Here is a 23,938-nt window from a genome sequence, read left to right as displayed (position 1 = left end):
TGCATTTAAAGGAATGTATCTCCTCCTCTCCTTCTTTAGTCTCTTTCACATTTACTAAAAAACAAACAAAACAACAACAACAAAAAAACCCTTCACTCTCACTCTCAACTGTCACATTAGCAGGCTTAGAAGTACACAAGGCGAACCCTGTATTTGAGTACCATTTCAAATCAATCCTTTGTCCACCCTGTCAGTTCAACTAACGAAATAATAATAATAATAATAACAACGATAAAAGCCCAAGTTTCCTAGGTTCTTCTCTCCAGGCTCTTCAAGTCCTGGGTAGCTCCATGCTCTTTGTGCCCTCCCCCATCCCACGGTGTCACCTCAGAGAGGGAGGCTGGAGTAGGTTTTGGGCTGAAGGCTAGTGGAGTTAATGGGCTCCCCGGGCTCTCCGGTGAAAGAGAGGGCGGTGTGAGCGGTAGTCTTTACCACGGTGGTCGGCAGACAGCAGTGGAACAGAGAACGCAGGTGCTGAAAGACGGCTTTGCGGAAGATGATGAAGATCCAAGGGTCTACGATGGGGTTGAAGGCGGAGAATCGGAAGGCGAGGAGATTCTCCTGGTCGTTCCCCACCGGGCTGATGGCATTAACAAAACCACAAATCTGAAAGAGAGAGAGAGAGAGAGAGAGGAAGACAGAGACAGAATCAGAGTCAGTCATTTGATATGGTGGGGCACAAGCTATATGTAATTAGGTAATATACCTTACATTCTAGCACAGAAAAAGGAAAAAAAACCAAAAACCTAGAGAGATAGGCCGACACACACGAATCAGATACGTTCAAATGCTCTGTATTCGCTGAGATCGTTATGAAATTGTCAGGTTAAACACAGAGAGTTGAACACTGAAAAACAAAACAAAACAAAACAAAAAAAAACAGACTGCTTTCATCCAATGTAAAGTTATCTGATGACAGCTGCGGTATGGGAATGTTTTTGCTCAAACATAAAACCAACACATGCAGCGGAGCCCATCATTTAAGACATCAAGCAAAGCTATCCTTTTAGCGAGCTTACCTCCTGTGAGATTTCGTTCCGTCTCTAATCTATCCTACATCGTTCAGCTAATCAAGATTTTTTAGGTTTTCCGATATTGGAACCGGGTGTGTTTCAATTAAAGCTGAAACAAAATCATGTAATGACGGGGTGGATCCCCAGGAGAAAGACTGGCTAACATGCTAAGAATGTTCTGGAAAAATGAGTGGAGGAGACGCGGTCCAACTGGCAAAGGACTATAATGACCAATCAAAATACAAGAATACTGGACTTTAAAGATTACACAGTCATTACGTTATGCAGGGCCACTGCACTTCCACACACACACACACACATTATGACTCATTGTAAATCATAATTCAGTCTCCTCCAATTTCCATTTTCTTCAAATTTCCATTTCTTTCATTTGAGAAAAAGCGAAAATTGGTGAGAGGGGTGAAAACTGTCTCGTACCACGTTGTGGTGCCCACGTCCCTGAATGACTTTGGAACGCTTAAAAAAAAAAAACAAAGGGCATTTCATATCAGCATGTTTCCTCATTTTAACAGTACATTTGAACCGTGGGACATGTTGAAGTAAATTAATAAACGTGTGAGTCAGGAAGGTGCCATGGCAAGAGTGATTGTGCTATCGGGGTTGCAAGCGTCTTTTTAACAGCAGAGTCGTCATGTTTGCAGAAGTAATTTCTCATTTCTAAACTGAAAGGGTGTTCATGGTCTTGGAAAGATTACCGTAAGTTTCCTCTTTTGTTTCCTTCTTCCTCTTTTTAAACCTTAAGTGTATGAAACCTTACTCTAAAGGCATCATCATATTACACTCAAATACCTCCAGAAAAAGTGTATTTTAAGAGACATTTGTGTCTTACTACAGTTTTAGACCAAATGTGTTTTTATGAGTCTTATGGCTAACACTTAAGTGTTCACTGGGGGAAAATTCTTCAAGTGTGTGGTACAGTTTTATGAGGAGCCTTAAACCGAAAAGAACGTCCAATATTCAAAACAGTCATTCAGAGACACACATCCATGGAAGCAAAGCATTACATCTATGCACTGTAATAGCTGCCATGGCTTAACATCTAACCTCAGTTGTGGTCAAACGTCGCAGTGGTTGGTTTAGGAGGCTATAGACCCGGGGTATGGACCATATGAGCTTTAGGTCAGAGGATGCTGACTGCCCTGGTCTTATGTATAATTTACTTTTGAAGACCACACTGCCAGCGAGTGATGCATTACGCGTAGGACGTGCCACTCTCTGAAAAATATCTCTGTTTGCTTTATGATGAAATAAAGCAGCAGCGACCGGGGGGGGGGGGGGGGGGGGGGGTACTAAGGATTTAAAGGGCACCAAATATCTCATCGTCTGCGCGCGCGCGTGTGTGTGTGTGTGTGTGTTTAGGGTGGGTGGATAAGTGGTTGAGCAGTGAGGGTCAAGATGCTGTCTCGGACAAACTGAACTGTCCCTATTGCCTCTGCCGATTTCATTTATGAATAGGTCACTCAGCCCCCCCCCCCCCGTATGTCCAGGGGTGTGTGTGTGTGTGTGTGTGTGTGTGCGCCTGTGTGTAAGGTCAGGGATGAGGCTGACGCCAGCACATTAATTCCAGCAGCACTTGCCACAGTGAGAGGTACCAGAGTCAGCTGCTGCTGGTGTTGTTTATCGGAGACTGTCTGAGCTGTGTATAGACTCCACTCTGCAATACAGCTACTGTTTATGCTTCGTGTCCAGAGCAGGTCCATGTGGTTTACAGACTGCCTACTGACACAGCACTAATACCGCATTAATTTACAACATCCATTATTGTTTGGGAAAGTACGCACGGCACTGTGGAGGCCTTTCTTTTTTTAGTTTTATTCTTTTTTTTTTTTTTTCTTTTTTTTTTTGAAAAATAGCCTTTGGAAAAGAAAAAAAAACAACAACAACAAAAAAAAAAAAAACCAAAACCAAAATCCAACAACATTCTAAGAGAGAAACGTCGTACATTTTTTCTTTGATATGATTTTTTTCCTTTTGCAGTCAAACCAGGTAGTTCCATCCAAGTGATAAACACATCACATCTTAGGATTTTGCCAAAAAAAAAAAAAAAAATCCTTCTTACCCACCAATCAAAATATTTGCCCTGTGTGGGGAAAAAAAAAAAAAACGTGTGTAATGTCAACTCGTGCGATGCCAGCGGCGTGCCCTTGTATTGTGTAGCAGAAGAAACATTGTCCTCTTTGCTTCGTTGTCAAAACAAGCTCCAGTAAACATGTTCCATTGTCCTACCGCATGGCCCTACATGTCCCCAAACTCTCATTTGGCTTTTCTAAAAGAGCTTTAAATTCTCCAGCGGCTCCAAATCAGTCCTGACAGAACCTGCTGGGCACAAAAAAAAAAAAAAAAAAAAAAAAAAAAAGATTGACCACCCGCGTGTCGTTGAATAAGCGGTTATTGATGGCGTCGTTAATGTTTAGTAACGGACCCGACACCGCACGGAGCGTCCTGACGAGGTGGGGGTGTTGATCATCGGAGCGAGAGTTCAGCAGTCAAAAGGAGAAAAAAAAAACAAAAAAAAAAAACAAAGTTGCAAGGCTGTGAAGAGCCATTCGCTAAAAAAAATAAACCGGGTTCACACACAGTTAAAAACCACATCCTGAACAGGCACCTGCGGAGACCTAACTGTCTGAGACGGTTTTTAGAGAGCAAAAAAAACAAAAATTTGGCCAAACAAACCAGGAGCGAACAGAATTAAAAACAGGAAGGGTTAGGTTACGGTTAAAGCGTTCGGTAGAAAAGGGGAGTTTGATGCGTTTTTAGGGATCGGTGTTGGATTTGATGAATACCCTGTGACATGGGGAACCACTGACGCTGAGCCAGTGAATATTCTCTGACTCTTGAGAAACTCACGAATTGAGAAACGCTTTTGACCAGCCACGCTCCCAAGCCGATTTACAAATCATGTGATAACCTCGCTTACGCTTGTGATGGATTTCACGTGGACTTAAAGTGATTATCGTGCATAGTTTTATCAGAGCCAATATGCACGCTCAAAATCGTGAATGCTCTAACTCCACAGGGACCACTGGCGCACGTTGGGCGTTGGCCTCCGACTCTCTATGCGCCTCAAGTCATACTCATCGACATCTCACGATGAACACGCATTTTAAAATCGATAAACACCTGTTGCGCCGATAGCAAATAAAAGTCCTATCAGAAATCCTATCAGAATCGGGACGGCAAAACCGTACCACGGCATGGCGTGGGAAATTTTTCAGACGGGGGAAACGGCCTTTTTGAGGCTTCTCACTTAGCGAACCACAGCAAAAAAAGCCTTGCAATGCCCTTTTGTGCCCTAGTTTTTTTTTTTTTTCAGAGGGATGCGTTCAGCTCGTGTGGCCTTTTGTAGTCCATTATACCGATAAAACAGTTAGAGGGTTCCTGTACCACAGCACCGTCTGATCAAAAGAGAGAGAGAGAGAGAGAGAGAGAGAGAGAGAGTCTTGTTACTTGAGGCAGACAAATGTGTGGGAAGGTTGTTTACTTGAACAGACACAACTGGAGCTAGTGATTCATCTCACTGTGTGTGTGTGTGTGTGTGTGTGTGTGTACCAGGGCGATACCTCACCACATGATACGCCTTTCTGGTACATGTCGAAATACAAAAGACCTATAAAAAAAAAAAAAATGATCAGTGAACCACGAATTCCTCAGCGTTGATGATAAATAACACGTGCACATGTTGAGACTAACACGAGTTGGACTGGAACAGGCCAAGACACTTCCTTCTTGAGGTTTTGGCCGCTGTACAGCAAGACCCAGTCGGTTGTCATAGCCATCAATACGCACTGATGCTAAGAGCTTTCATTAGGTTACCGACTCTCACTTCTTATCACTTCCTCTGCCATCCATCAAAGTCAAAAGCCTTCTTCTCACCGCAACCTTCTCCTCACCAAACCTGCTGTTTCTGATGCAGTATACTTTATGCTGGGTATAACCAGCTTTGACGAGAGATGCTAAGGACCACATCAAGGGCAGAACTGTGTCACATGTGGTTGTCAACCGTCTCCATTCTAGTTTCTACAGCTGACAAACCGTACACTACCGCTGACGAAGACCTGACAATACGATTATGTCAATGAAGTAAGAAGACGAGAGAAGAGACTACAGATGGAGTGCAGCCAACCGAGTCCCAGGGGACCTTCTTGTGTCTCCGTAAGCCTTATAATGTGGAGCTACAGTAAAGGTAATGGTCAATAGGCTATTATTAGATGTACGATAATGGGAAAGCAGCTAATGGGTGGGGGGGGGGGGTAGACGTAGGGGCATGGGGATCTCCGTGAACAGGAAGGCCACTAAAAAAAAAAAAAAAAAAATCAATATCACTCTACACCCCAGAGGTCCGTGGAATACTCGTTATTGCAGAGTAGGGTTTAAGAGATCTCCTCTCTGAGGATGCCTAGCCCCAGCAGACAGACGCCACACTGGCCTACCCTCAGGTTCATTATATTAATCGTTTCCTGCAGGGTTCAATATTACGGCTTACGTTCACACTCCTGTCGGCTCTGAGTGATGGAAAACTAAGATGGGTCCAGGTATGCATGACAATAGGGAACGGGCACACCCGACGGCCAGCTCTCCGTTCAACGCTTGGACCGGACCAGCCCGCACAGATGGCTCAGGAAAGACGCGTCCGCTTGTGCTTGCTACCTATCCACAGCCACGAAACTGGTCCGAGTCCAAACTGACGGTGGATAAATGGGCAGTAACTCTGTAATGATGTTAGCACGTTGCGATAACCGGCGGTAAGGAACCGAGGTCATGCAGAGAGAGGGAGGGAGAGAGATAGACTGAAAACTTGCCAGGAGCGGCCGGAAAGCGCTGATCTGTCCTCATCTACCCTCAGCCGAGCTGACCAATCACATGAGTCGTGTGACAAGATAAGAATCATTCTAGTACAGTGGCCAATGTTAAGACATTAGAAAATGGTTAATTTTGTCTGGTCAAGTCATTTTGCCCCTTGGGGGAATGTGTACAGAACTTCTGGGTCCCCATTTTCCCAGTTTCTTCTGAAATCGGACGTTCCAACTGGTTTGAGTGAGAACGATAAACAAAGTTTAATGGTCAAAATCCTCTGGGTTTCTTTTGAGCGCAGACTCACAGAGCACAAAAATGCATTTTGATTTTCATGCCAATGAAAATGGTTTCATGACGAAAACAAACAAATGTCAGGTCAACATTCATAAAATAAGTTTTAGTCACAAAAGACTGTCTTTTGACATGGGCACATACTCTCCATTTGTTTTTTTTAATGATCCTTCCCTTTCTTTCACTCTTTCAAACATGTACACACACACACACACACACACATACACACACACACACACACACACACACGCATACACACAGACATACACACGCATACGCACACGCATACACACACGCATACACAGACACACACAGACACACACAGACACACACAGACACACACAGACACACACAGACACACACACAGACACACACACACAGATGTTTATCTTTATCTTGGTGGGGACTTCCCCTTTGCTGTAACTTCTGATCAATAAAAGTATTTTGACACTTTTCATCAGTAATGACTACATCTTTTTGAACCAACGCAATTTCCATGTGAGGACCAACAAATGTCCTCACAAGATTACCACATGTGAGATACATGTTCTCTCTCTGTCTCTCACCACTGCACACACTGATACTCGTAAACATACACACATAGTTGTATATGCATATGCACTATGAATACGCTCAGTAATGAACAGATCTGAGCTAACTGCCATAGCAGTGATACCATTAACCGCTAAAACTAGAGACAGTGACACATAGTACATCTTAGGAAGCCAATGGTAAATCTTGTAATTATACCAACTGCATAATCCTTTCTCTGGCTGGCATATTCTTCTCGCATCATGTACGCTGTTAGAATAGATCCAAACCTGAGCCTGTGATACACTCTGCTGCGTAAACCATATCTTGGTGTTTCTGGGTTTTCGTATATTAACCTCTTAATTGGAGGATACTGATCCCTGAACTCCCCCACTGTTTAGAGAGTGGAAATTCCCAGCACTGAACACCTAAGAGGATAAAAGGCAGAAAAAATTGAATTATTCAATGATGGATCATTCCCAGGTGCTCCACATTTTACCCATCGCTGGAAGTGGTGACTTTCCATCTTTTTCCTGAAGATTACGTCATTGGGGATTAAACGTTTTTTCGCCTGGCCGGCTATTGTTTTTGTTTTCGCTCAGGAAGGTGCTGGGAAGTCGAAGCGATGCGTCCAGATGTTTGGTACGGGAGGGACGATTGCTTCTCGTGAGTTTCTTGTTTTTCTTTCAGGCGTTCGTTCTTTTCTTCTTTAAAACGATTAAAATGATCATTTCTGCTCTATGGAAAATTGAGACGACTGCTTTTACACAGAAAGTTCTGAGAAAGGAGGATACAGTAATCATGGTGAATGCAAATACAGACACACAAAATAACAGAAAAAAAACAGTCTCCCCTTACACACACACACACACACACACACACACACACAGCTTCCCCTTACACACACATACACGCACACATCCTGACTCACCAATTCACAGACTGTGGGTGGTACCTGAATTGAGCAGTGTTCTCTCTTACTTAACTGTTTGCGGTCACTTTTTTTTCCCCTCTAATTACTGAATTTCCCTCCTTTGTTCCTTATTCCATTTTTTCCCCATTCCCTGTTTTTGCTTATATTAAACACATAATATTATTCTATGTCATATCGCCTTACTTTTGACAAAAACAGTGCTCTACACTCTCTGTAACATGCACAATACACAAGGAGGTGCTGTCACTTGCCTCCACAATGAAAACACTGATGCTCAACAGGAAAGAGGAAGTTGTATAAATAATCCTTCACGCATGCATTGAAAATCAACCATATTTTCTACGAGCAATGTTTGCAAAATTGGGCGTTTATTTCTGTTAAAAAAAAAAAAAAAAAGGTCATGATCATAATTCTGTTTCTTTGTTTATGTTTCTTTCCATTTATATGTGGACTGTGAATTTTTTTTTTTTTTGCACATTTTGCAACCTCTATGCACTTAAAAACAGGGAAGAGGATGCTTACTCAACGTTCGGCAAATCTGTCTGTCTAAGCAATTTCACAATGAAGCACCAGTAATATTGCAATAAGAGATTTTTGAGAGACTACCAACATTTTCCAGTGTTTGTGAGATTGCATCAGGACAAATTGGCCCACCATGGCCCTACAAATCAAGGATAAATTATTGATGGAAGGTAAACATATGTCATTTGGTTTAACCGAATTCAATTGACAAGAAAAAACAAAAAAAACAAACAAACAAACAAAAGAACAAACAACCTTGAACGTCGTTATCTGAACATGAATAAATGTGGCAAGACGGAGTGGCATTAACGCGCGTCTTTGATTCTTGTCGGATCGCGCGTCGGCATGGAAACAGACAGCTGCACTCGTTCTCATTGACACACAGGGTTGATTAGGGCGACGCTATCACGGATGAAAGCGTCCTCAAGAGGAAAGCAAGAGGATGAACGGAAGTGTGAACGGATAGAGACAGACGGACAGACAGATAGATAGGTAGATGGATGGGTGGAAAGGTGCACTGCAGGAAGGAAATGGGAAGAGAGACCAGGATCCAGGCCTGCACTTAGACGCGAGGTCCCTGGAGTCCGCCCAAATCGCTGCTTCACTCACATAATGTCCAACCTCTGGCCTATTACGCTGATACAATAAAGTCTCCTCGCCCTGCCAAGCCTAACAAAGCAGCGCAGACACTCAGCTAGCACGTCGCTGCTGCGGTCGGAGGAACCACCGGAGCCAAATTCGTGTTGCCCCGAGGATGGAATGCGTCAGAGCAGACCGAGCCCAGGCCTGGGCATGCAAATGGATGTCGTTCGGTTAAACCGCCTTAACAATGCAACCTGTTGTCGTTGTTGTGGCAGTTCTGCAATTAGCGTACATGAAAGTCTCATTTTATCGGGGGCATTCTGGCTGCGGTCTGAGTTTGTCTTGGCATGACAAAAGAAAATCAGTGATGAAGAGCAGGGATGTTATGCGATATGTTGTCGAATTTTTTTTTGATTACTGAATAAACTTGCGCGGCCGTCCTACATGTCAGATTCCACTGAACGTGATTTTTACAGGGTAAACAGAGCACGACAACAAAGAGAAAGACAACATGATTTCATAAATCTGTTAGTAATTACACAAACATCTAATGTCATTGATTGGCCTAGACTGGCAGAACGTGCTAATTATTGGCACTGACCTCAGAGAACAAGCATATGTTGGTTATACACGGAGACACGCAGAGGAATGCTAAGCCGGTCCAAGTCGAGCCGCTTCTTATGGCGTTTGAAGCAGAACTCGGATGTGTTTTCAATCAAAGTGATTTATCTGAGTCATGATATATGAAAGCAATGACACACCGCCCACTGGCCTGGACCAGTCCCTGAGTTTCCCAAGAATTCCTCACGAATTCTGGACCATCCAACATATTTTCATTTCTTATCCTACACCAAGGTTAGGTATTAATCACTGCATATGATCACGAGTGTTTACGGTAATGCTAAGCAAAAGCATGTTTCTTGTTTTTGTTTTTTTTGGGGCGGTTTTTAGGGGGGGCGGTGGTCTGTCAAAAGAGAAGGCAGAAAAAAAAAATTGCCTTACTGACAAACAACCAGGCTCCAGGACCTTTTGAGTTACATCAACACGCCAGGTTCTGCTAATCACTCTGTCACTGTGTGTGTGTGTGTGAATTTGTGTGTGTGTGTGAGTCTCCTGCATGTCTCGTGGACATATTAATTATTCAGATAAAATGCCAACCGTTTCACAAGACAGGCAAGGTCAACTCACCCAACTGGTACCTCATTTGAATGTTGCATCGTAAACCTTTCAGAGTCTGAGAGGGAGGGAGCTGATGGACAGCACTCTGCATTAGTGTGTCTCAGCACCAGACTCCGAAAGCGGAAATGCTTTTGGGATGGTAGGACAGAGGGTGAAAGAGATGAAAGACCCCTTTTAGTGCTTACAAACATAACAAAAAAAAAAAAAAGAAAAGAAAAAGAGAGAGAGAGAGAGAGAGAGAAAGAGAGAGAATGTTAAAGTCCCAAATGACACATGCCGGTTAAGCCTCATGCAAATAACAGCCAGAGAAAAGGCAGAAGCCATGTGTCAGCAAGATCTGAGTAGTACTAAAAGATACAAACTCTTATCAGACAACTTTCATCTGCTAACTGATTATTAATTATTCATCAGAGACGACGTCATTTAAACTAGACGAGATTAAAGATCAGCAAGTTTCAGCGGGAGGGAAATGCCAGGTTTGGCTGGGTTATAACAAACGATTACGGTAAAAAAGGAACCAGCTGATGCATGTAGTTAAGCACAGACACCATGACTATAGGGTGGCCAGGGGGTCGATGGGAATGTATATATGCTGTGTGTTATTGTCTCAGTGCCCAGTGTCTAAGACTTCATGTCCTAGATGACTCATTTTATTAATCTTCAAATACTCTCAGAGGAACCTGACATATGCCTTGATGTATCTTTGCTCCTGGCAGACTGGCTCAAGAGGGTGAGACACAGGACAGATTAATACACTAATACTTCTTGACCTTTTTTGGGCAATCGCAAACCCTTCCGAGAATCCGAAACCCTCTGAAGAAAAAAGAAAATGCACATATAAACACATTTTGTTCTTTGACAGCCACAGCTAGCAAAGGAACAGGAGAGAAAACTAACGCCCCCTTGTTCCCTGGCCTGTAAAAGTCTTTCCACTGGCCTCCTACAAAAAAAAAAACCCCTGCAAAAAAAACAAAATCAGTCAGTCATTAGTTACTTAACAAGTGTTTGGCACTTTCCACTGAACAAAAACAGTGTCTGAGTGCCTTTTAATTGGTATAAACTCAGACTTGCCACTTGTTTGTCAAATAATTACAGCAAACCTGTCTGGAGAAGAGCCTCACCACTAAAAATTTGTTAATGTCAGGATTTTCCCTTTGATGAGCAGAGTGCATTTTACAGATGTTACTTAGACCGTTCTGTTACCATGAACGATCCAAAGCTAACAATTAAATACTGACGAGATACGTCCGACGATCATCGTAATTCTGATTGCCCTTTCAAATTTTGGTGTCCATCTGGCAGAGTATCCACATAAGCTTCAAATAATCGATTTTTCATGTACTCTTCCATATTTGTCAGTTGCTTTTAGTCCACTGCTGATAGGTTGCTGGGAAATAACAGCATCACTATACTGTTGATAAGAGTAACACGCAATACAGGAGTAAAAACAAAAGAGGATCATGTCGTCGGCATGGAGACCGCTTTCAAACTCTTGCACTAGAGACAGAAAGTTCTGGAAAGCTGCACGTGGTGAGTGATTGATTTTAACAGCTCTTCATCAGGTTATCTGAGTTTCCATCTATGAAATGGAATTTAAAAAAGAGAGAGAGAGAGAGAGAGAGAGGGAGAGAGAGAGACAAAACGCAAAAAAAACCCCCCAAAAAACACCTCAACTGAAATAAAACACTAAAGGCAAACACAAACACCTGATTCCACCTTTTGACAATCTGTGGACTTTCAAGCTCTATCCTGAAATGGTCACAGTCCTTCCAGCTGTAGAGGCTTACAAGCGTGAGTCAGACGGCTTTGAAATATTTGGGATTTTTTTTTTCATGATAAAAATTCTGAACAGGTTATTAAGTTGGGAACAGTGAGTGATTCCTTGTCACAGATCATAAATCGTCAGCTTCATGCAGTAAACATCACATTCTGCATGGTTTCAGTTACATAGCTGGAACACTATTATTGGCACAGTGCATAGTCCAGTGTTTTTTGGCCAGTATACGTATAAAAAAAAAAACATGTGCTTGACACATGCAAACTCTAAGGGTTTTTTTTTGTACAATGGTAAGTTTTCACAATTCTTATAAACAATGGCCCATTAACATCCATTCAAGACTGAAGACATAAAACAGCTGGGGAATGACAAATTCTGTGTTGGTTTTTCAGACACATTCTATAAATTAGCTTTCAGAAAACGTTTGACAACCTGTCAAAACCAGGATCTCTGAAGAAACGCACAAACAATAGCAGGGTGTGTGAATACTCGATATAATGTAATGTAATGCAAATGACTTCCAAATTATGAGAACATAAAAACATGACTGTTTATGGGATTTGATATAATTCACTTGTTTTATTAAAAACAAAAAACACACACACACACAAAAAAAAAAAAAACATTTGCAAATTAGTTTGCAAATGTACTATGCCATTATGTGTACACACAGAACTAAAGGCCCAAGTAGACACGTAGGAAAGCGTGTCGAACCGTTTGTCAGTTGTATCCCGAGCGACAAGCGTCGGATTTAAAATCAAAGGCCTCTGACACGCACTAAATGTGAGTTAGTTAAATGAGTGGGTGTGGTTTGTCTGTGCAGTGTGTATTTGACTGCTGGCAAGCTCTCTGACTCAAAAGCAGGGGACTCTATGGACAGGTGTAAAATGAATGGTTTTTGGCCGAGCGTTTGTGGAAATGAGGAGAAGGAGGAGGAGGAGGAGGAGGAGGAGGAGGCGAGGGGGGTGAGCAGAACAAAGCAAACATATTCAGTCACATGGACGAAACAAAAAAAAAGGCCCCTATTGTTCCACACTGACTGCTCGTTCTCTGTGGGCACACAAGACACACCTGCAAGCAGGGATTTGTTGTCGCTGCGTTCGGGCCTGGCTCTAAGACGATAAGTCGAACGCTGAGAGTGGAAATGGCGGGAAAAACCACGCGTCGCGATTCGTTAGATCTCCATACCGAACGGGTAGTCTACGGACATGCAGTGTCGCGCTCTCCCCTCGTGACGGCAGTTTCCGTCGTTTACCGTCGAGGAGGAGGTGGAAAAAGAAACGTGAAACGGGGCCGGTAGCAGTTAAAAGCCCAATGCAGGTGCTCGCACGTCCGTGAGCAAAAACAGCCTTTCTCGCCGCATCATCGTTTCCAGCGAAGATTCCACCATCTGCCAAAGTTAAAGCTGATGATTACTCACATTTAAAACACCACAGTTAAAAATATATAGAGCAGCTCTGAGACGGTAAAGCTTTCTTGGCTTGAGCTATGGAGACCTCTGCCCCTTCTGGCTGGATGATGTATCAAAACACAAGCTGCGTTTAGAGTCTCTACACCTGTGCCTCACAATAACTCACACTCCATCTTTTAAAAACACTCCATTTCTCTCTCTTTGTCTTTCTTCTTTCTGTTTCTACCACTCTCTATCTTCTGATAGGACACGTCATAGTGAAAGCTGAAACCAAATGATGAAAGCGGACTTGAGTGAGTGGCATCTGAATGAACCAGTGGTGCTCTGCCAGCAGTTTTGAGGTGCTGACAGAAATTCACATCTCTCCTGTGAAAGAAAAATATGCGGACGTGCAAGTCATTCTTTGTTATGCAATGTTTGTTGAAAAAATACGCTTGCCAATGCACACTCAAGAGCGAGGGCGTGAGTAAGCGTGGGGGAGGGGGGGGGTGAGCATTTGTACATTCTGACAACTATATATTTTTTCAATACTTTTCTAACACTTTTATTTCAATTTCCATGATTGAACTTGTTCCTTGTTGTGCCTCTTTTAAAGTTACTTTAAAATGAACTCATGTATTTTGAACTCAAGTTCAACAAGCCTACTTGAATTAAACAGACTTTTGCTGTTGAGGCTTTATGTGCAAAAAAAAAAAAAAATGCTGCAAAACAACTAGCAGCATTTCTCACATATAGATTAGTGCTTATCAAAACAGTACCAAAAGGGCATTTTCGTGAGTTCTTCTGAGATATAGATCTAGTTATCTGACACGACTGAAACCAGCCTCTCACCAGCGCACGAAACTATGGCTCTCTGAGATAAAACAATCCGTCATACACAAGTCCCCTAAAGTCCCCTAATTTTATCAAAGACGATTTCAACTGAAAAAAAAACACTCGTCTGAACTCCGAATATCCAGTCACAGGGTATTTGTGGGCAGAGTGTGGGAATGTGGACATGAAGCAACATCGATCACATTTACCAGCAAACGCAACATTAATCATTTGCACATAAACGACTTTGGTCAAGCCAAGCCATGACTGCATTTTGTTTTGAGAGCGTGACATATCTGCTTCTTATAAATCCAAAAAAGAAAAACAAAAAAAAAAGGTCAAGTGAAAGATTTTACATTTCCAATGGGACCAACAGATTTTCTTTGTTACAGCCAAAACAAAGACATCTTAGGGTTTTTCACTGGAAAATGAATGGACTCAAACCAAACATGATGATGTTGTATGAAAATAAAAGCCCCTTCAACAATTTCCTCCACACAGAAATTTGTAGTGTACAGTGCTTTAATATCGTGTTTTTTACAACTGAATCAAGAGCAGAGACATACTGAATGATCAAGTTTAACAACCCTGAAAACATGGGTATCAAAACCAGAATAAAAGTAATCTATTTGTATCAAGCATCAACCAAATGTCTCTGTTACTAGCCTGAAAGAAACACATTATCAGCCAACTCAAACACAACCTTTGTTCTTCAGTAAATCAATTGTTTGATCAATTCGGCAACAAAAACACTCAAACAAGACGATTGCAATCAGTGAACCTGCTAAATGCAGAACCCCTTGTAAATGAATCCATAAAAGCAATGACAAAACTGACTGCCGCGAAATTTCACAGATCTGTTTGCAATTAGTCGATATATCAGTCACTAGAGTCTTGGTGTTCGTGTCTACAGAGGTTGATTTTGGGTTTAGGAGAAACATTGTCTGGACTTTTGTCCCTCATTCCACTCCAGCTTAATAATATGTTCATTCTAAGAGAGAACCTCCAGATATTAGGCCACTCACTGAATGCCAAGCACGTTAGTGTGCACTGGTCCAAAAAGAAAAAAAGAAAAAGAAAAAAAAAAAAAGAAAAAAGTAAATGTGTCAAGTGGTTGCACATGACTTGATTCAGAAACAATAAATAAAGATTTGCTTTGGTACAGTGTATCTCTAGACAGAACATATTTGCACTGACATGCCTGATTGAACCGGTCAAGTCGATTCGTAAACAACAGGTTAGATCAGCGTGTTAAATCAGTGGATTTAGATAGGCAAACAGTTTTTAGTGCTGGATTTGGACAGTCAAACGGTGTGTTAGATCTAGATTTGGACGGTGAAACAGTGTGTTAAGAGATAAGAAAACCCCTACATATAGGCAATTTCTTTACCATCATTAAATGTTTCTGTGAAATGGGCTGACCGTCTAAACCCTTTGCTTGACCTCAAATTGTGCAATACAGTGGGGCTGGCACGTCCAGATTTCCCTCGTATTCGGAAAAAAAAAAAAAAAAAAACCTCACATGCTAAATTACACCGCTGTTTATGGTCTTTTTTTTTTTTTTTTTACATTTGTAATCAGCGACTGCTGATGCTATCGTTTCTCAGCTTCCTTTGTCATCCTCGCTTCTGCCCGCGTCCAAAATATTCTGCTGAGTGAGATGCTATGCGACAGAGATGCGAGATGATGAAACACCCAGATTTGATGATGAAACACCCAGATTGTGCATCAATGGTGTCTGCCCTCTTTTTTTTTTCTTCCTTTTCCTCTTTCACATTCTTCCTCATATCAATCCTCTGAGTTTGGGGGTGGAGGCTGTGGGGAGGGGAGGTGGGGGTGGGGGGGGAAGGGGGGCGGTCGGTTCTCTCTGGAATACCTTTATTTGGAAGCTAAAGGGGTCCATGGAAAGCAGTCACTTTTGAAATGCCGAGAGGCGAAAGGAGGTTAGCCAGATAATACAAAATGCAAAATGCAAAAAACACACACATGCCGGAAGGCCCAAATTTAAAAAAAGTACCGTTAGGTCAGTCATAAAACTGACTGCGTGCTTGTTACATTGGAGTTTCTCAAAATAATTGAAAACACTGGACAGAACCCATGGGCCAATATTTAAAAAAAAAAAAAAAAAAAAAAAAAAAGCAAACAGTAACAAAGAGAAATGTATGAGAAAATAATACTCGCATAAAACCGCGCTAAGACATTTTTGTGGTTTAGAAATTGTGCTTTTTTTTTTTTTTTTTTTTTATCTGGGGTAATGAAATGAGGGTTTAAAGGTTAAATGTTTCCATTTTACTATACCATAAATCGATGATTGTGCGACAGCTGTAAATTTAATTTATTTTCATTTTAAACCAACTTTCAGCCACTAAAACAAATACTAGACGAGAATCACAATAGGCAGAGCCCTTGACAGACAGGCAAGGAAAAAAGGAAAAAAAAAAAAAGCCGGGTGAAAAACAGTTAGATAACATTCTGGTAATGTTTTTGGCACCAGTTTCCGCGAAAAGCTGCCACCACAATAAAATACCCAACAGATCTTTCGGATCCAGGCACAAAGCTAAAGCATCATGCTACGAAGTGCCAATCAACCAAGAGAAACGCCTGTCAGCAGAGGTATGTATGTACCGCTTCTCCCGTCATTCCCTTTGTATATCCAACACGCATTATCAGAGATCCAGCGAAAGCATCACAGAGATGACGGTGGTGAGAGTGGACGTGTAATAACGGAAGTCCATTCAGAGTAATTATCACCAAGCTTTCGCACTGGGCTCTATAATCAAAAAGAGGAGGAAGAAGAGGAAGAAGAAGACGCAGCAGGGGGAAAAAAAAAAACCCTCAGTTATTAGGCTGACCCTTCCATTTACCATATGAAGTCACCTCGTGGGTCAGAACGAACCTCTGAAGGACTACAGCTTGGAAAAATAAAAGTGTTCTCAAGATTAATTTAAATTCAGCTATTTCCCACAGTTCCTGGTCCCGGTTAGGAGATGTGTGCAGGCAAACAGGAAGAGGGAGCCTAACTCAGCCACGGATGGAACAAACGCTCTGTCCCCTTTGTTTTTTTTTTTTGGTTTTTTTTTTTTTTACCCATCCGTTGACTGAAGAGCTGTGCAGAGACCAGAAACAGACATCCATACGATTCAGTTAGAGCCAGATCACATCTGTCGAACCAGATTACTACCCCTCAGCAGGGACAGACTGGCATATTTCCTGCTGCTTTTCAAGTTACTCACATGAAACCCGAACTTCAGCTTATGAATCACAGAGAGAAAGAGAGAAGGAGAGAGAGAGTGAGAGTGAGACAGACAGAGAGAGAGAGAGAGAGAGAGAGAGAGAGGGAGAAGGAGAGAGGAAAAAGAGATTAGATGGAGACTTTGAAGGTTTTTGTTTTAATTTGTTTTTTTTTTTCCTTTCTTTGTTTTCGAAAATAACTCCACCAGGTGCCTTCTTAAGCCTTGCTTTCTCGCATGCATTAGGACTAAACAGAGCATGAAACCATGACAATCGATGTCACGACAAGAGCGGACCGCGTGTTCAAACACATTATGTTACCGCTGCACAAAGACCAGCCTAGAGACAGGCATTCAGTGCCTGGGATATATTTACAGATGGACAGCGCAAGTTAATATTGCTTGACCTCTTTGGAAAAAAAATACAATTAGACCCCGGGCCGCTCTTTGTCTTGTCATGCACCATCCTCCCTCAAGCTGGTTTGAGTCGATAACTACAATAATGGCTTAATAGCTCTTCAAGTCAAAACTCAATAGAAAACCCCACACTCAGTGACTAAGGATGGATGAGTGTTTTGTGTGGGGTTTTTTTTTTTTTTTATTCCATTGGCTGATGAGTCAGGGGCAGGAACAGATTTGTCGTCCAGGGGTTTGATGCACGCTACACATATGGCTTTATTGAGTTGGGTGGTATGTATATGCATGGGTGGTATGATGTGAGGTTCTGTCAACGATGTGAAATATGTTTCATCGATGCCCTCGTTCATTACACATCGTTCTTTGTGGCCGGCTGACTTAGGACAAGAAGTTAATGGATGATACAGCCTCAGTCAATTTGACCCCCCCCCCCCCGGGGGCCCACATCATACAAACTTGTTTACGCATTTTCTGGGCCATAGATCCAGCTATTGATCCTCAGTCTTAAGTGGTCAGACTCCCTTATTTAGTTCCCAACAGGAATGAAAGGGGAAGTTCCCTTTAGTGATTGCTAGTGCAATTAGAGAGGGAGAACTCACGTTGCCCCAAAACAGACATGAGTCAATTTTTGTTTAATGAACAATGGCCTGCAGCAGGAGAGACCGTGGGGGGCAGCAGTGGAGGACTCTGGGTAACCGAGCTAGCACCTTCAGTCTAATGGGATGAAAAAGATTTAAATAAGGAGAACGTGACGTAATAAAGTTTATCTTCAAGATGTGCTTCAGACAAGTATTCATTGAACTTTAAGAAGCAACTCACATTTTTGTGCTTGTGGGGAATTTGCTGATTCACCTGAATGGCTGTAATAGTTCTTTATGTTTTTGCATGAGATTCAAGGAGAGAAAATGATTTTTTTTTTCTTAACTACGCACCGATCTTGTCTGTCCCCCCCCCCCCCCCATCCATGAAACCTCCAAAAGCATTATCAGCGCTACTTAACAGACGTTATTTGCAATCGCTGTAAATCAATAAATACAGGAGACTTAAGGACTAATAAAGTGTTCTTTACAGCAGCCCTCCTGGTCTGTGCACACATTCAACAGTTTCATAACAGGTTCATAAAAGTGAAAGGACGGTACATCCATGAATGGTTCGGTCATGTAGTCTCTGCTGTCCGAGACAAATAAAAAAAAATTAAATTTGAAAAAAATTTTGAAAAGACAATACAATATAACGCGGGGTAAAAACTGGGAAATGGATAAAGAGCATCAGAAGGCAAACAAACAAACAAACAAACAGAATTCTCTGTCTTTTTCAGATAGTGGAATTTACTTCTTATACAAAAGAATTCCTGGAGGATCTGCGGTCCAGGGTTTTAAATCCCGGACCCCAGAACCCCCCCCCCCCCCCCCCGAAACCCGGTCGGATTATAGCAGTTATTTTAAGTGAGAGGTGCACAGGTATGGCCCCTGAGGGCCAAACTTCCTGCTGGTTTTTGCCCTCATCAATTCACTTGGCACCCTTTTCTGCCTACAAAACAGAGACATGTACGCTCCTGAGAGAGAGATGTAGTGGTTTGGCAGAAGCAAAACCCAATGCAACATGCAGACTCAAAGGGCCTGTTTGTGTAGCCCTGCTTTAAGATAAGTGGTAAAGATTTAGCACCAAAATAGCATAGCTACAGAATGTGTTATTTTTCATGACGACAGTTCTGTAAAAAAAAAAAAAAAAAGAAAGAAAAAAAAAAGAAAAGAAAAGAAAAACAACTAAAATGTGTTAGCGAACGTTAGTTCGAAACCTAGAACAGACTGTGTGGTTGTTATGCTAAACCCTAGCCCCAGGATGCTGGATTCTAATTAACTCCTCAACTCTGCCCGTTAACACTTTGCATCAGCGCCTCAAATGAGACAACACACAAATACGCGAGAGGACTGATATGGGTTATGGAGGACCATAAACCATATAATAAAAAAGTGCAAGAAATCAAACACAAAACAGCTGGTTAATGAGTCAGTGACAAAGATCTTCCCTGGTGGCACGCCTCACATCCTGTAAGTCTACCCTGTTGAAATATGCAGGTCGGCAAATTTGGAGTCAAGGCTAATTATCATTGTGCCTTCTCTTCAGCAAACACTGGTTACATTATAAATGAAGTTTACGTGACAGAACTTACGGCAAGGACGGAAGTAAATGATCTCCTAAAAGCAAATAACGATATCACTTTCACTCAAAAGCAGCCGGGGTGGTGCCTGAAATCTGACCTCAAACTGTTGTTAGAGGATTTTTTTTTTTTTCAAAGCCAAATTCCTTTTGTAAAGAGTTACCCTTTTCACGAAGTGATATGTTTCTCACACCTTGAAATAAACTGTTAGTTTAGATAAAACCATAAGCCTAAACAGTGCTCCAACGAAAACACTCACAAAGTCCAATTTTTTTTTTACAGCTTGGCAACTACAGACATCATTTCAGCTGACACAAAACAGAGTGTAGGATATAGCTGTGTTTTGACAGGAAATTGAACTGTACAGAGGTGCAATGCCTCTTCCAGTAATCATAGGCATTCAGAAACCAGACACTAATTGACAGAGCGCATCCCGAGACAAAAAATACTTTTGTCTTATTCTCCCTGAAACCAAACTCTTTATTCCACTCCTGTCTTATCAGAAAATTGCTTTCTACTCTTCACCCCCCCCCCCCTCTCTCTCTCTCTCTCTCTGCCCATGCATGTTATTCAGAGCCCTTTAAAGCTTGCGTGGTGGCCAGCATTGTTTAGGTTAGAAGAGAGGTTGTGGAGTCAAAAGGGATGGAGGGAGATTGTCGTGTTGCTTTGCATGCGACGGTATATTGTTACATGCATGCAGAGTAAAGTGAACTCAGTAACGTGAGGCACATATGATCTGTTGGAGAGGGGCTACGTTACAGTGCCAGATGTTATGTAAACCATTTTCTTTATGTGAATGAGACAACACACACGCACACACGCACGCACATGCACATGCACGCACACACACAAGCACGCTCACATGCTAATACACATACATACATACACAGACAGACAGACACGCACACTGCTCACACACACGAATACACACTCATGCCTCAATACCTCAACACATTCAATAACTTTTTGAAAAAAACTGTTTTCTCATGCAGTGAGTGCCAAATACACACACACACACACACACACCCCTCATCTAAATCCTTTAAGTGTTGTTAGGGACCCCAACCAGAGTTACTCTCAGCCTTCTCCTCAAGTCTGAACAAGGCTCTTGATCTAGGCCACTGTCTAAACCACAGAGAGCCACGCTGCGGGGCTTTTTCACACAGCCCATCTGTAACTAGTGCATCACATGCAGAGAGACACACTCCTCTGACTCACTCATAGGTATGAAAGGATGTGTGTGTGTGTGTGTGTGTGTGTGTGTGTGTGTGTGTGTGTGCATATGTGTGTGTGTGTGAGAGTGCATGTGTGAGTGTGTTTTGCACATATGAACACAAATGCTTTCAAACATATGAGTATGTTTGTGTTGTGCTGCATCTGTGTGCGTGTGCGTGTGTGTGTGTGTGTGTGGGTGTTGCAGGTTTGTTTATTTCTTTAAATTTGAATGTGCCTGCATGTGTGTGTGTGTGTGTGTGTGTGTATGTGGGTGTGTGGTTAGGAAGGTGGACAGGCAAGAGGACAGCACTGTTCTGTAGGCAGTGCCTGATTCAGTGAGATCATGGCAAAAACCCCACTCTGTTAAGTTTCTGTTATAGAGTCTGCATAATTTAACACACTGCTGACAACCCTATGAATCAGAGCCTTCACTGTGTGCATTCATTGCCTCTGTCTACCTTTCAGAGCCTGAAAGATTTTTTTTTTTTGCATTAATCTGAGGACTGGGGGGGGGGGGGGGGGGGGGGGGGGGGAGATAAGATCTTTATTGTTGTGGTCTGAGCAGACCAAAGACAGTGAATGAGGTAACGTGCTTTTAGCTCAGCAGTTTCATTAGCTGACGCCACACCACTTTGACTGAGGTTTGCACTGTCTCTCATCACCTTCATTAAACAGTACGGTTTCCAAGTATTACTAACTTTCATCAGGGACACCGTGAAAATAAAAAAAAACAAAACAAAAAAAAAAAAAACGGGATGGGCTATTCCAGTCTTCCTGGGTTGGCAGGTTTGAAACACACCTTTCAATTAGACCAGTCAGTTGTGTAAGGGAGAGAGGGAGAGAGAGAGAGAGAGAGAGAACAGTGAGAACAACACAGTCTGACAGTTAGCCTTATTATCCAAACAACAATTCGGTTATGCAACTCTGAATAACTCTAGACTGAAAGCCAGGCCAGCAGCTCTCTTGAACCACGAAACTCCTGCCTCGTCCTCTTTCGAAACCGAAAACTTGTGACCTAACATTCTGCTTTTGTTTTCTTCATTTTTCCAGATCACGTTTTTTTCCCCCCTTTTTTCTTTAACACCTCTCCCCTATACTTAGCCTTAAGACCACATATGAGAAGTTGTGGTTGATAGCAGTTCTCTAAAACAGACACGCTAATTAAGATGTAGTGGACCATGAAAAGTTATGCCTGTTTGAAAGAATACAGGCATCTTAAACCAAGACACACACTAGACATTCCTCAGCTGTTAACAATTTACTGCCGCATTTACAGGGGACAACTAAAATAGTGACCTAACAGACCTTAAAGGCCACGTCCTACTGACTGAAATTTCACTGTTGTATATTCTCAAGTGATATGTACAGGTGACAAAGATGCAGACCGCGAATGATAGAAATTGAACTAGATATTTTGAACCCTAAAAATTAAGGGGGGGGGGATAGTGAAATCTGGTCTTTTACTCCAGACTTCAGAAACAAAACCAATTTAACGGCTTTTGGCTCCCACTGCGTACTTTGCGAGTGTGGTAAAAAACGTTGAGGTGCTGTCTATCCGTAGCATTTCTTTCTTTCTTTCAGTGCACGCGGAGAGAGGTCAGAAACATCAGCAACAACTCACCGTGAGAGGCAGAGAGCAGATGACGAAGATGACGGTCATAGAGGCCAGCATCACCAGATGGTCCATCTCTTCCTCTCCATGGCTGAACCAGGTGCCGAGCCTCCTCTTGCGTCCGGCTGACACCACGGAACCGCGGCGGGTGAGGTGACTACGGTGCATACGGCACAGGCTCACAATCACCGAGCCGTTGCACACGAAGACGATAGCGATGAGCAGTGCCATTAACAGCGCATAGGATAGCGAAAAGGCCAGTGTTCGCCTTTCTTCATCCTCACTTTCACCCTCCGCTTCCATTTTGATAAAACACCACGTGCCGGGGCAATACTGCTTGTGCCTACCATAGCCGAAAAACGGCAGCAGGCAGTAAGCACACGTGAAAAGGTAGATGAGAAAGAGAATAACTTTGGCGTAACTCCGACGCACGTTCTTTGAGTAAAAGTACGGGTGGCTGATGGCCAGGCAACGTTCCACAGCCATGGCACACAAGATTAACATGGATGCCAAGCCGAAAAATGTCATGCCAAATGCAAACAGGTTACAGAGTCTTGTGTCTCCGGTAAGTCCCACTAGGGTAGCCTTTCGGGCGTAGCATACAAACACTGGTGGGCTAAGGACACAAGTACCCAGTAGGTCTGTTAACGCTAAACCAGTCACCAGAATGCAGAAAACCGAGGATTTGGTGCGGCGCTCTTTTTGGTGGACTCCCAGGATAGCCAGTGCCATGAGGTTCCCCACCACCCCAGCAATGAACATTATACTGCTCACCACCGGGTTTCCGTCCACATGTATCTCTGTGTTGTTCTCACATGTCTCATTGGGAAACATGTTTGTGAATGCCCTAATCCAGAACAGGGAGAAAGTGGAAAAAAGAAGACAGACGTGTGATTTGTTTAATAAGAACTCTTCTAAACAAAAAAGCGAAAAGACAGAAAACCTCAGAAAAGTTCGCAGTCACAGTTTTGACAGATTAAATCGTTAAATAACTGTTTAATATGCAATGGTGTCCGCGAATAGAGCTCAGAGTGGCTGCCGGTGTTCTAACGCCAGATCTTTCCATGCTGTTAAGTATCCCATCACTCCACCTGCATTGTTTGTTCTATTTTTAATATAAACTTGTCATCGCATATTACGGTCTTACTGTGTGCCAGTCTCACAGTTTCGGATCCACACCTTAGAACTTCAGTCAAAAATCAAAGTTCTCCAGCTACGCACCTGTCTGATGGGTCTCCGCTCAAGTTTCTGTGATGGCGCGTCAGCATTTGACCTGTCACGACTTGGCGTCTTAGTTGTACGGCTGCCTCAAAATGTTAACCAGCGTTACTGTTGAGATATCGGTCGTAGTCCCCTTAACGTTGAAAGTCCTCAACAGAATGTGTTCCACGTTACCGAAGTTATTACATGTCAGCAAAGAGCAACCCATCCAATA

The 23,938-nt window shown here is 42.6% G+C and overlaps 1 protein-coding gene across 1 annotated transcript; it reads right to left on the bottom strand.

Annotated features, from left to right (window-relative positions):
* Positions 1–327: 327 nt before the first annotated feature.
* ptgir (prostaglandin I2 receptor) lies at positions 328–23,938 on the bottom strand. The gene is made up of 3 exons (XM_030777963.1): positions 23,725–23,938; positions 22,513–23,350; positions 328–606 (listed from the first exon to the last, which is right to left on the bottom strand). Exons 1-3 carry the CDS (start codon positions 23,769–23,771, stop codon positions 328–330), a joined length of 1,164 nt encoding a protein of 387 aa, XP_030633823.1. The 5' UTR covers positions 23,772–23,938.

The sequence above is a fragment of the Chanos chanos genome, chromosome 6 (assembly GCF_902362185.1).
Source record: "Chanos chanos chromosome 6, fChaCha1.1, whole genome shotgun sequence".
Lineage (NCBI taxonomy): Eukaryota > Metazoa > Chordata > Actinopteri > Gonorynchiformes > Chanidae > Chanos > Chanos chanos.
Note: the sequence above shows the minus strand (reverse complement) of the source record. Positions and strands in the feature narration are given on the sequence as shown.

Bases quoted from the DNA above. Each gene is read 5' to 3' on its own strand.
- ptgir (XM_030777963.1), bottom strand. From the start codon at position 23,771: ATGCTGACGCGCCATCACAGAAACTTGAGCGGAGACCCATCAGACAG. The intron at 23,351-23,724 runs GTGCGTAGCTGG...GTTCTGGATTAG, and splicing joins AGCGGAGACCCATCAGACAG to GGCATTCACAAACATGTTTC. The intron at 607-22,512 runs GTGAGTTGTTGC...TCTCTCTTTCAG, and splicing joins TCTGCTCTCTGCCTCTCACG to ATTTGTGGTTTTGTTAATGC.